The sequence below is a fragment of the Rhineura floridana genome, chromosome 1 (genome assembly GCF_030035675.1).
Source record: "Rhineura floridana isolate rRhiFlo1 chromosome 1, rRhiFlo1.hap2, whole genome shotgun sequence".
Taxonomy (NCBI): domain Eukaryota; kingdom Metazoa; phylum Chordata; class Lepidosauria; order Squamata; family Rhineuridae; genus Rhineura; species Rhineura floridana.
Genome location: NC_084480.1, coordinates 252,455,963 through 252,470,311, shown reverse-complemented (window position 1 = coordinate 252,470,311; position 14,349 = coordinate 252,455,963). Strand labels below are relative to the sequence as shown.

At 39.2% G+C, this 14,349-nt stretch overlaps 1 protein-coding gene across 5 annotated transcripts in view; it reads left to right on the top strand.

Annotated features, from left to right (window-relative positions):
• The window catches only part of GAREM1 (GRB2 associated regulator of MAPK1 subtype 1), a 137,549-nt gene extending 129,954 nt beyond the window's left edge, over positions 1-7,595 (top strand). For 4 of the 5 annotated variants that reach the window (XM_061597959.1, XM_061597939.1, XM_061597975.1 and 1 more), the window contains one exon: positions 214-7,595. In XM_061597959.1, coding sequence (XP_061453943.1) covers positions 214-1,129 — 916 coding nt within the window. In that variant the 3' untranslated portion in view covers positions 1,130-7,595. The remainder of the gene's footprint in view (positions 1-213) is intronic. The other variant, XM_061597949.1, reaches the window with a different exon arrangement.
• The last annotated feature ends 6,754 nt before the right edge of the window (positions 7,596-14,349 follow it).

The window sequence follows — 14,349 nt, the reverse complement described above, 5'->3', positions numbered from 1 at the left end:
AACTCCCATCAGCCCCAGCCAGCTTGGCCAATGGTTAGGGAATATCGGAGCTGTAGTCTAACATCATCTGAAAGGCTAAAGGTTCCCCAGCCCTTCCTTACTTTATGTCAAGATGGCAGTCAAAGTAAAAGCATTCTTACATGATCGCTAAGTATCAGTCCCATATATTAAATATATTTTGCTTATGTCTTGTAAACAATAAAAATAAAAAAGCAATGCTGCAGATGAAGAAACTGAACTTCCTTCTGAAAGTCCTCCTATTGCTTGCTATCCATGCAGCAATGTGAAAGCTGACTTGCAAGAGCTTGGCAATAACAAATTGCCTTTGGGAAGTCCCTCTGCTGATGCTCTGTTGTCCAGACTGTCATGGCCGAATCATTCTTCTGGAGCTGCTGAAGGCCTTAATAGGACCGACTTTCTATTGGACCTAAGTAGGAGCTACAGTTATCCAAGGCAGAAGACTCCTGGAACACCAAAGAGAAATTGCCCAGCAACTTTTACATTTGACTTTGACAGAAGTGAATTTCCTGCAGGGGACACACTGCCAGCTACAGCAGAGCTTGGATGTGCAATGTCCAGTTGCCCAAAGTCAGCGAGTTACTCTCTCGAGTGCACTGATGAGAAAAATCTAGCAGTAAGCAACACACTGCAGTCTCTTTCGTGTCCTGCCTTACCCCCTCGTGCACCAAAAATGGCAGATGAGAAGTCGGGCCTTGACTTGTGTCCATTGCCTTTCAGAATAGATGGTGCTGAGGAAGAGCCTCCGATAGGCTCACCAGACCTTTCTGAAGATCAGTCCTTCGGTAAAAAGGGCTTGCAGGACATCTTTACCATTTCTTATCCTTTCTCATCTCCCCTTCACCTTCAACTAGCACCAAGGTCCTGCGGTGACGGCTCTCCTTGGCAACCTCCTGTCGATCTGTCTGTACTTTCAATAGAGGAAGTTTCTAAATCTCTGCGATTTATAGGTTTATCAGAGGATGTTGTATCTTTTTTTGTTACTGAGAAGATTGATGGCAACTTGCTTGTTCAACTCAATGAAGAGATCCTTTCAGAGGACTTCAAGCTAAGCAAATTACAGGTTAAGAAAATATTGCAGTTCATTAATGGCTGGCGACCTAAAATGTAGTGTTATTAAACCTATCCAATGAAAGTCAGAGCGGTGTGCCAGAAGCACTGGGATTAATACACAGTCTCCCATATTTATGTTTATTTTTTGCACTAAAATCCTCTTTTGCTCTTGTGTAAATAGTAGCAGGAAAAACATTCTTACTATGCAGATAACTTTGAGTGGTGAGCTGACCCTTCTGTACATAGTAGAAACATAAAGGTGTGCCTTGTGCATTCCTGAACATTCAGCAGCTGCTAAACAGTGGGCTTTAAAGGGAATTTAATTTGTACTTAGTGTAGACTATTAAGACATTATATTTATTAATATTGATTAAGCAAAACTGAGCAACACATCAATCAGTTTGATTTTTGTGTGTTTACCAATAAATGTATTTCCTTTTGGGTTTTTATTTTTGTGTTCTGACGGCTGCATTCCTTGCCTTCAGTTTTGATTTATCCAGTGGTGTCAACCTCCTTTCCCTCCCCCACTTGTTCTAAATATTGAGTTAGCATTCCTTTGCATGTGGGTTGTGATAAAAACCCTTTCTGAATGAAACCATCTTCCAACAGAAAATCCAAAAAGCAAAACAAAAATATAAAAACTTATAGCTTCACTTCACCACCAGGTAACTGCAGATTTCTCACTTAAAAGTTTAAGTTCATCATTATTTCACTGCCTGCTTTGGTTTTTATAGAGGTGCTGGGCTTGAGGAGAGCAATACTAAGCAACTGCTCTTAAATCTCTGTCCTACTTACGCATGCATTATTTTTCTTTCTACATTGCTTATCAACTTGTGGCCTCCTCCTGGTCAGACATCATATGTGTAGGTGGAGGAAGGAAAGAGAGGATCTGAAGTAACCACTTACAAACACCTTCACCTTCCACACACATAGGCCACATCTGCACCATACATTTAAAGCACTATTATACCCCTTTAAACAGTCATAGTTTCCCGCCCCCCAAATAATCCTCAGAACTGTAGTTTGTTCAGGGTGCTGAGAGTTATTAGGAGATCTCTATTCTCTTCTCAGAGTGGTTTAACCATTAATCCCTCTTCCTAAGGAATTCTGGGAATCGTATCTCTTTGAGAGGAATAGTGGCCTTGCAGCAACTCTCAGCACCCTTAACAGACTTCAGTTCCTAGGATCCTTTGGGGGAAGCCATGACTGTTAAGGTGGTATCACAGTGCTTTAAATGCATGGTGCGGTTGTGGCCACACAAATTTATGAACAGTCAATGTTCCACAAAGGGCTCCTAGTAATTTCCACCTTGATAGTACATGAGGGAGAAGGAAGGCACTCTGTTTTGGTCTTTCATAATTGAGTTAAGCCCAAATAGTGTAAAATCATAGCTGTACCAACACACTTCTCAGAAATTATCACCACAGTTTGATTTTATCATGATACTGTTTGCTATAAAAACTGCTGCAATCAAGGCAGGTGCTCTCTTTCACCTAAACAGAGTTCTCTTGCATTGTTGTTGTTATGTGCCTTCAAGTCGATTACGACTTATGGCAACCCTATGAATCAGCGACCTCCAAGAGCATCTGTCATGAACCACCCTGTTCAGATCTTTTCAGGTCTGTGGCTTCCTTTATGGAATTAATCCATCTCTTGTTTGGCCTTCCTCTTTTTCTACTCCCTTCTGTTTTTCCCAGCGTTATTGTCTTTTCTAGTGATCTCTTGCATAGCAGAAAACAAGTCTAGAAAGAAAGAGCATAAGCCCACACATTCCTTTCAGTGCTGGGAAGGGAGGGGGTTCTAAAATGTAGATATGAGGTTAGATATGCTATTTTAAACAATTTATTTGGGGGGGTAGTATTAACAGAGAACAAGCAAAGATTTGAATGCAAAATATGTTTGCAACTACTTTGCATTCAACCAGAGCATATTTTGATGGCTTGCTTTAGTGTACAATAACTGCTAGGCAACAATACCCCCCTTGTCTTGGCTGTAAAATGCACACAAGGTGAGAATGATCTGCCTTGGAGTGTTACTGTTTAGGACATAACACTCTAAGATTTCTTAAAAATATATTATGAGGAAAGAGCAAAACTTAAATGCTAACCTAAATGAGTTCACACTCCAAAAACTACATCTAGTCTAACGAAATTGAAACTGAATAAATGATGATTTTTAAAAAAAAGTTGTTTAGAGGAAGGATAATAGTTGATGATACCCTCCTATTCTTGAAATAATATAAGGATGTTTTAGGCTCCTAATATATCTGATATGCATTTGACTATTAAACAGTGGGCTAGGGAGAAGGCAAGTTTGGCCCACATGTTGTGCATTGTATTTTCCCAGTTAGCCTGTTTTTATTAGACTAGACAAGAAATAGAATGAAGTCTCAGTGAGGGGATCTAGGTTTGACACATCAATACTAATCCCTCTGCTTATTCACAAAATGGTTAAATAGCTAGGATGAAGGATTTCATGTCAGTATTTAAAGCAAAATGAATCATACCTCCTGTCTCCCCCCCCAATGCAATGTTCCTTAATCTTTTCACTTATTTTCCTTGTTACCTTTGAAAATAAAAACAAAATTTTAGAGAGCTCACAGAAGACTGCATACTCTTTTTGTGGAAGAAAGCCGGAGGAAGATCTGGTAATTAGGAGGAGATTGTAAACCACACGTTTGGTTGTTCAACAACATTTTGGAGCTTGAACAAATTCAAATAGTTGTCACTGATAGTGACTTGGAAATAAAGTTCTTTAAAATTAATGGAATTTATGCAGCACTTTCTCTACACATGAGCAGACCAGAGCTGTCATTAGGTGGATTCTCATTTGAGGAGTATTCAGTATAACTGGGCTGTACGCTGATAATTCTAGAAATTCTTATGATACAATGTCTGAATGGTTTTTCTTCTCACCCCAGTACCTCATATGAGTGCAGGTACTTCTGTGGCCAAGGGCAGCTCAGGGCTGCACTTGTGTAGGGAAAATGTCTGTGGAAAACAGCCTGTGTAATTTCATTCTTAGTGGCCCAGTTCACATGTAACCCTAAACTATAGTTTAGCACTACACACACACACTGGAATGAGCTCAAGACTCAAGAGGAGGACTTCGCCAGGACTTTCATTTTCTCTGAATGTTGGCTTGTTGTGTAGTCCAAACCAGGGTTCCTTCCTGGTAAATACCAATGGTTTAGTGTTACATGTGTGCATGGCCAATGGCTTGAATCCTCAGATGTGCTATCATAATGAAGTTCATGGAAGGAAAATTTCCTATCCCATTCTCCCCTTGCAACCTTCTGTGCCCCATGAAAAGCCTCTGTATGATCAAGGACCCTTCTTAACAATGAAGGGGGATACTAAGGAAGGAGAGAATCACCCAAACTGACTTAGGATCCAACTTGTCTGTGCAGCCAAGCCAAGCCAATGTGCTTTCAGTTCAACTCAGACATCACATCAAACCATTATTGAAAAAGCTTAAGTGTGGTTTGGCATCATACCTTAGAGCAAACTCAGGCAGTTGAATGCCTGTCAGTTTGGAAGTGAAACTGCAGTTGCCTAACATCTGTGTTTCTGCTTTCAAAAACCTGATTATTTTTAAAGCTATGGTTCCTAAGCCAGTTCCTCACCGTTTATCATCCCTTACGATATGTGCACACCACATGGTTAGAAACCTTTTAATAGCTAAGAGGATTTCTCTGCTTTTCAGGACGCAAGAAAAATGCAACTGCTATTCCGATTTCTAGCAATTTTCCTCTTAATGGAAAGCAGTTCTGAACGTTTGGCAACCTTTTGAAAAATGCAGCAACATCCTATGTATATTTTCTGGGAGTAAGCCCACTGAACACAGTAGGTCTTACTTTGAGTAAAGCATGTCTAGGATTGTGGTTCTGCTATTTGATTGTATTAAGCAGTTCATAATCCTGCAACTTAATTGACATTTAACTTACAAATGAATCCATTCAGTTCACAAGTGCTATATGGTACACTGTGTTTACTTTGTTCCAAGGCTAGTTGACTGTTATGTGACTTTGTATTGCCTTTTGAGTTGCTGTCCTATGTAAGAAACCAGGTGCTAGAGACAATATGTGGTGTGTTTTATAGCACTTAGAGTAGCAAGCTAGTAACACACTCATACACACACCAATTCCATCTCTGCATGTCCTGTTATCCCAGAATTCGTAGTGACTCTCATTTCTGCATTTGTTCCCCCCCCCCGTTTTTTACCTTTGTTTCCACAGTTCATAGTTGTTGCCTTATTATTCTTTGGGAAATCATCTGCCCTACCACCACCCCAGTAGAATATTTTAACAATGCTAGTCCATTGGAAGATTAATGGTTGAGAGAGGATTCCTAAAGCATTTGTACACCATCCAAGGAGTGATACTAATTCTTCAAACCCTGCCCACTTATGCAAGAGCTCCTGTCTCTCCTCACCCCCTAAATATGTTCAGAGTTCTTATTTCTTGTGAAATCAGAGATAGAATTTTTCCATGGTGCTATGCTAATAGCATTCAGAGTAAGGGGAAGCACCCAGGCTGACAGACAGCATTCTTGCTGGACACTACCTGCTGCAAGGCAGAGTGCAGCATGGAGGCAGAAGACAAGGATCTTCCTCATATGACTAAGCCGTCAAAGTTAAATGTGTAGCCTCTCATACATATTCTGATTAAAAGGAGTGTCCTGTCTTAGATCTGCTGTTCTTTTCATGTTGGATAAATAATCAAAACTAAAGTGCTAGTTGAAAGCAGAATTTACTGCATTTTCTCTTTAGGAACTGTGTAGTGGACATAGTTCTATGTGTAATCTTCTTGCTGCAGAATCCGTTGTATATGCAGCACAACAGTACCTTATATATTAGTCCTTTATAGATGGGTGTTGTTGTTTCACCACAGGATTTCAAGTAGTTTTTATTTGAAGAGGAGGGAGCCAAGGAGTATTGAGGCCATTTATAATATATTTATCTGATAATGCCTATGGCTAACCAAAGTCCTATATTGCAATGTATTGTGTTCAGTTTCTTCAAGACACAGTGCAATCCTAAGCCTGTTTCCTCCAAAATATGTCCCACTGGGTTCAGAAAGGCACCTGCACACACTTGCTTGGGATGGAGCAGCCGCACTGAACTCTGTGGGACATCCTGCCAAGTAAGCATGCATAGTACATCAGTCTGCTAGTGGCAAAAACTAAAGCAGTAGAGAATGCTTGCTTAATTGCACAAAGGGAAATGCAGTTTTAAAAGCTGTATTGGCAACTGAGAAATTGTGGGTAAAGCTAAATTTATTTACTTTATGACAAATTACAATAAAGTGTCTGTGACAATAATTATAATGTATAATTTGATTTTGTAATGGCAACAGTTTGATTTGAAGTAGAATAGGGTGGATTAGTTCAACAGCGTAGTCCTAAGAGAAAACTTCAGGAAGTTCGCAGAAGGAAAGTTAACCATCCCTTTCTCTCCCCTGTATATTAATACAACTGGTTTGTTTCAGATACAGTAGGAGGTGGAGAGATGTACTGGCCAAACAGACTAGGGCACTTTGCAACATTCCTGAAGGGATGTGGCTTCATTTCTCATTTGGTCCACATTAAAAGCCTGCCCAGCTGTAAGAGGGTCTTTATCAATTGCAATGAGAAAAAAAAACAATAGCAAATCAGACCTAATGCAGTCTGGGCCATATAAACCTGTGCCTTAACATCAGCCCAAAAGCTTTAAGAGGCTTGGACAAACAATGATACACTGAATTAATTATCATTGCCTCAGGGAATCTAGAGGTGGCAAGAACACCATTTAATATGAGCTGCATCTGGCTGTGAATGGTGGAGTGAAACAGATCCAGCTCAGCTCATTCTGCAAGGCTGGGAACGGTGAAAGTGTTACACAGTAGCTACTTCCTACATGAAGGGATAGGTGTGTAGGGGGCTCATACTTACCATCACTAGTATTATACTGGGGCAGTTGCAATATGAGCATTAATTTCCAAAAGTGTAAAGAGTGCTATTTTTGAAACTGAAATGTAAAGTTGGTATTACAGCATGTGATTGCCTTTTAGTTGAAGCAATCCATTCATGAGATGAGTCTATATAAATAGTATATAACAGAAAAAGAAGTGGAATACCATTTTGATTTATACACTCTGAAAGCTAAATGGAACATATAAGCCTCACTAATATCTAAAACAAAAATCTTTTTTTAAAAATAGGTTTTTAAGAAATTCCTGATTAAAGAAGCTGATCAGGTATAAAATAATGGCAAAATTTCAGACAAACTTTTTTTAACTCTTATCAAAATAGCTTCCAATTTCAGTTAGTCAGTTTCCTAATGGGTTCCATGTATGTCAAAAATATGAATTTCAAAATGAAACAAATGATTGGTTCAGTGAATACATTCCATTGTTAAAACTAAGTGTGTGTTTGTGAAATTCAGTGCTGGCTTGATAATCTCCTTACAGGTTTTGGCATGAGGAACATTTATTTAATAAATAGCCCTACTATGTATATGAACAAATGTCAATGGTGTATTGTAAGTATAACTGTATATTAAAGATATTATTTTCATGATATGTAAATGTGTATAGTTTTTTATTTCATCTGAAGTTAAATGGATAGGTTAAAAACAGTACTGGCCAGCTAAAAATTGCTAGATTCTTTGGGAGATATAATTGAAATGAAACAGAAGACAATTCTTAGAATGAATTTTTAGATTGATTGTTTTCCATTAAGTTGGAATACTGCCAAAACGCAAAGCTGCTCAATTTGTAATGTCTGCATCTTTATGAGATCTGTTTTTTTTAAAGCTCTATTAGCTTTATTGGACAATTTGACCTCATCTGTTTTCAGAATTACTTCTTGGAATGTTTTTTCAAACACATACATGCAGTTTTCATACTCACACCTGTGTCTCAAAATCTGTACAAATAATGTATGGCCTGATTTCTGGCCTGATTTAGAAGTAATGGAAAACTGTGGTTTGTTGTCATTAACCATAGTTTAAACAAACCACAGACCACAGTTCCATGAATATGGGTATCCTGGGGAGTTGTGGTTACTTGAAAATGGAAGTGAAAGCTGTCCATCTACTTTGGCAAGAAGTGGAGAATGTAAGGAGGAATGCATGAGCCCAAGTCTCATCTTAACTTCATATAGTGGGGAAACATGGTTTGCTGTGATGTCTGAATCAGCCTTATCTGTCACCAAGATCAGACTATTTCTGGAATTTCACAAATAGAGATTTATAAGTGGGGTCTGCAACAAAAAGTTCCAGTGTATGGGGTGTTGTGTCATGTGCTCCTTCAGTAGATCATTCCATCATTTCCCCCCTCATTTTCCATTCTTCTTTTCCAATTGACACTAAACATCCCATGGTTTCTGAGCATGCTCGATCTCATTGGGTTTTTGAGGGAAGGATTTTCCCCTTTAATTTTTTTGTAAGGTTTTTGTAAGCTCAGAGGCACATGTTACCAAATTCTTCCAAGCTACACAGCAAGTGGATTGGACTGTGAAAGACTAACCCAAATTGTGTTTTCCTTTTGACAAATTTGTGGGGCACTCCAATATCTCAGAGAGGTCAGGTCTCCTACTCCCCTGATGCATTCACTATAGCTGCCCAATTTCCCTGCTTTTTAAAGTTTGATAGAAATATCTGTGGCCTATAGGTACGTTCTTAAACTGCAAGGTTTTTGCCTATTAGTGAATTATTAAAATGAATAAGAGCATTTAATTGCCAAGTTGATGGGCTCTTGCCAAAAGGGCATTTTAACCCTTGTTTATAACTAGCACTACAGTAATCATGGTACTATAAATGGCTTGTAGCTTCATATAGTTATTTGATTGTACCAAAGCAGCTTACAAAGGTGAACAACATAATTGATCTTGCAGCATATAATACGCTTCCAAGAAAATATACAAAGAGCCCTTCTGGATCAGACCAAAGGACCATCTAGTCACAATGACCAACCAGGTGCCTATGGGAAGCTCAAAAGCATCACCTTAGTGTACTTTCCCTGCTTGTGATTTCCAGCAATTGGTGTTCAGAGGCAGCTGGACTCTGAAGTTGGTACATTGCCTTATTCTCGATGAATTTGTCTAATTGACCTTTTGTGGGAGTGAGTTCCTTAGTTTAACTGTGTGCCGTGCAAAGTTCCTTATTTGCCTGTCTTGGATTTTCCAAAACTCATTTTCATGGGATGACCCCAATATATTATCTCTAATATTATGAGAGATGGAGAAAAACTTACCTCTATCCATTTTCTTCACACCATGCATGATTTTGCACACCTCTTATATGGGAAAGTTGCTCTAGTCTGCTAATCATTTTTGGTGTACTTTTCTGCACCTTTTCCAACTTATCACTATCCTCCTTGAGATGAATTATATACAGTATTCCAAGTGCAGTTGCACCACAGATTTGTATAACACCATTATCATTCTATTTTCAGTCCCTTTCCTAATTAGCCCTAGCAGGGAATTCACCTTTTTCACAGCTGCCACACTCTGAGTTGAGATCTTTATCAAGCTATCCACCTTTATCAAGCTATCTACCATGACTCCAAGGTATCATTCCACCAGTCCACACTCTATTAATATACATGTGAAGCTTTTTCCCCTCAATGTGTATCATTTCATACTTCCTGATAATGAAATGCATTTGCCATATTACTGCTCATTCACCCAGTTTGCAGAGATTTCTTTTTGTTAAGAACATAAGAAGAGTCTGCTGGATCAGGCCAGTGGTCCATCTAGTCCAATATTCATTCAGTCATTCATTGGTGATCACTCGTGGCCCGTGAGCGTCCTAATTGGAGGTTGGCCATTATCAAAGGTGCTATAGACTTTGAAGAAGCATGAGTACAGGGTGAAAGGGACAAACTAGCTAAGCGGAAGGCACGTCAAGCAAATCCTCATCGTGACCATCTTCCAGCTGGAAACCTATGTCCTCACTGTGTGGATCCAGAATTGGCCTCCACAGTCACTTACGGACCCACCATTAAAGACTTTATCTGTTCTCACAGTGGCCAACTACTTGCCCATAGGAAGCTCACAAGCAGGACCTGACTGCAAGAGCCTTCTCCCCTCTTGCAGCTTTTGGGATCTGGTTTTCAGAAGCATACTGCCTCTGACTATGATGGCAGAGCATAGCCATCAGGGCTGGTAACCGCTGATAGCCTTATCCTCCATTAATTTGTCTAATCTTTTAAAGCCATCCAAGCTGGTGGCCATCACTGCCTCTTGTGGGAGCAAATTCCATAGTTTATCTATGCACTGCGTGTCCTGAATTGTCTGTCCTGAATCTTCCAACATTCAGCTTCATTGAACATCCACAAGTTCTAGTATTATATAAAAGGGAGAAAACTTTTCCCTATCCACTTTCTCCATGCCAAGCATAATTTTATACACTTCTATCATGTCAGTTCTGAATTGCCTTTTCTCTAAACTAAAAAGCCCCAAATGCTGCAACCTTTCTTCATAAGGGAGTCGCTCCATCATTCTGGTTGCCCTTTTCTGAACCTTTTCCAATTCTACAATATCCTTTTTGAGGTGAGGTGAGGTGACTAGAACTGTACATAGTATTCCAAATGTAGTCACACCATAGATTTATACAACAGCATTATTATATCAGCAGTTTTATTTTCAATAGCTTTCTTAATGATCTCTAGCATGGAAAATTGTTTTAACCACCCTGAACAATTTGGTATCATCAGTAAACTTGGCTACCTCACTGCTCAACCACCACTCCAAATCTTCTGCAAACTAGTTAAAAAGCACAGATGCTAATACTGAAACTTAGGGGACTCCACTTCCTACATCCTTCCACTGGGAGAATTGTCCATTTATTCTTACTCTCTGCTTCCTGTTTCTAGCTTTTGGTAACAGGAGGAGTACATTCTTCATTTCAGAATGTATCAGTTGTTTGCAGCGTAACTCGCTGGATTTTTCACATTCATTGACTGAGAAAGATATCCAATAGTATAATCTTAGTGAAAGAAATGGCTGTAATTGGTATGACAAAGTTAATGACTTTTCACAGAATTCACACTAAAGCAGCATATTAAAGTTCATGATTTTAGATAATGGACATTCAGAAACTCTTCAAATGGTTAAAGAGAGAAGGAAAGCAAAAGCAAAAGGAGATAGAAACACAGTCAGAACCCTAAATGCAACAATACAGCGACTAGTACGTAGGGACAAAGAGAACTATTGCAATAGTTACTGTATAGAAATAGAAGAGGACAACGAAAAGGGTAGAAGAAGAGCCCTGTTCCAAAAGATTAGAGAAATGAAAGAGAAATTTAAACCAAGAGTAGGGATGTTGAATAATCAACAGGGGAACACACTGACTGACCGAGATGAAATAAAAGGAAGATGGAAGCAATACACTGAAGAACTCTATCAAAGAGATGCAAGGATGACAGATTCATTCACGGAGGAACCATATGATGAAGAATCAGAAATTTTAGAATGCGAGGTGAAAGCTGCGCTTAAAATACTTGGAAGAAACAAATCACCAGGAATAGATGGCATACCAATAGAGTTGCTACAAGCTACTGAGACTGAATCAGTCCAAATTTTGACTAAAATCTGTCAAGAAATATGGAAAACTAAACAATGGCCCACAGACTGGAAGCGTTCCATATACATCCCAATTCCAAAGAAAGGGGATCCCAGGGAATCCAGTAATTATTGAATTATTGCCTTAATATCCCATGCAAGTAAAGTATTGCGCAAGATTCTACAACAAAGGTTCTTGCCATATATGGAGCGAGAAATGCCAGACGTCCAAGCTGGATTTAGAAAGGGAAGAGGTACCAGAGATCATATCACAAACATACGTTGGATAATGGAACGGACCAAGGAATTTCAGAAGAAAATCACCCTGTGCTTTATAGATTACAGCAAAGCCTTTGACTGTGTAGATCATGAAAAACTATGGAATACTTTAAAAGAAATGGGGGTGCCACAGCATCTGATTGTCCTGATGTGCAACCTATACTCTGCACAAGAGGCTACTGTAAGGACAGAATATGGAGAAACTGATTGGTTCCCCATCGGAAACGGTGTGAGACGGAAGTATTTTATAACCCTATTTATTTAATCTATACGCAGAACATATCATACGGAAAGCAGGATTGGACCAAGAAGAAGGAGGTGTGAAAATTGGAGGGAGAAATATCAATACAGGCATACCCCGCTTAACATCGCTTCGCTATAACGTACATGCTACATACATCCCCATACCCCACTTAACGTTTGCACGCTTCACAATAACGTACACTTTATTGGCATGACACTGCTGCCATCTAGTGGTGATTGCGTGCAGTACAAGTGAAGACAATTGCTTCACTTGAAGTTTATTTTCGCTTAAAGTATACTCTCCGGTCCCATTGTGAACGTTAAAGCGGGGTATGCCTGTAATTTAAGATATCCAGACGATACCATGCTACTAGCAGAAACCAGTAATGATTTGAAATGAATGCTGATGAAAGTTACAGAGGAAAGCACAAAAGCAGGACTACAGCTGAACGTCAAAAAGACTAAAGTAATGACAACAGAAGATTTATGCAACTTTACAGATGACAATGAGGACATTGAACTTGTCAAGGATTATCAATATCTAGGCACAATCACTAACCAAAATGGAGACAATAGTCAAGAAATCAGAAGAAGGCTAGGACTGGGGAGGGCAGCTGTGAGAGAACTAGAAAAGGTCCTCAAATGTAAAGATGTATCACTGAACACTAAAGTCAGGATCATTCAGACCATGGTATTTCCGATCTCTATGTATGGATGTGAAAGTTGGACAGTGAAAAAGCTGATAAGAGAAAAATCAACGCATTTGAAATGCAGTGTTGGAGAAGAGCTTTGCGGATACCATGGACTGCAAAAACGACAAATAATTGGGTGTTAGAACAAATTAAACCAAAACTATCACTAGAAGCTAAAATGATGAAACTGAGGTTATCATACTTTGGACACATCATGAGAAGACATGATTCATTAGAAAAGACAATAATGCTGGGGAAAACAGAAGGGAGTAGAAAAAGAGGAAGGCCAAACAAGAGATGGATTGATTCCATAAAGGAAGCCACAGACCTGACCTTACAAGATCTGAACAGGGTGGTTCATGACAGATGCTGTTGGAGGTCACTGATTCATATGGTCGCCATAAGTCGTAGTCGACTTGGAGGCATATCACAACAAACATTCAGCTTACAGTTAAAATGATACATACATGTTTTTATTCAATGAGATGTATAAAGCATGACTCCTAACACTAAAAATTTGTGCCCACAAGTATATTAAAGCTATTTTGTGTTTGATCTTTGGAGGTAATGAGAGTTCTTTACAATGGACTATTCAGTAGAGGAGCTGTCCATCTCCTATTAATACGTAAGAGCATACAAAGTTAATAGGGCATTGATGTTTTTATTGTCCTTTGCTCATCATACTTGTACAACCCTGTTGTGCAGTGTTAGCAAGATAATAAAGGCTAACCTCAGTTACACAACTCTTCTCCCCATTTTGTCTGATGCTTCCTAGAATAAGCTACTTTTATTCTTGGGTACATTTTAACAACCTAATAAGTAAAACTGGGAGGCTCCATCATTCAGCATCTTGGAAGGAGGGAGGCAGACTCTGTTATCCCCAAAGAGGTTTTGCTAATGTTTTGCACAACTGAAACTGCTGTCCCCAGTGGAAATGCCCTAAATACTTCTTAGAACTTCAGTTCCCTCCCTAGAAGGAAGGTTAACAGCTTTTTGTACTGTGGAGTTCACAAAGCAGTCAGGCAGTTGATGAGTTTTTCAAAAAGTGAATGCCACTGAAGTCTATGTGATTTTCCACCCACTTTCCCCCCTGAACTGCTATTGTGCCAAATCCCCAAACAATTTTTGAACTCAGGAGTTTAAAGAGCCATGTAAGGATTCTGAGGGGAGCCATCTGCAAATGACAACACTCTGGAAAAATTAGGACACACACCCTCCCTCTGGATCAGTGTTAGTTATATGGGAGGGAAACTATGCATTAACAGATTAGTTTCACAAATTATGTAGCAGTAACACAGAACTCTGACCACCTGGCTTATCCATATCATTTCCTATGCAAGAGAAATCCTTAAACTTTCCTATCAGCAACAATTTACCATATCACTTTTAGCCTTTTTTTTGCATTGATTAAAAGAGGCAGGATTCATGCACTAATAATTTCCTTTTATTTGTTGTAAGTAAAATATTTGTTGTCAAGTTGAGAAGGACTCATTCTGGACGTGATGTTATGAATGAGGTGT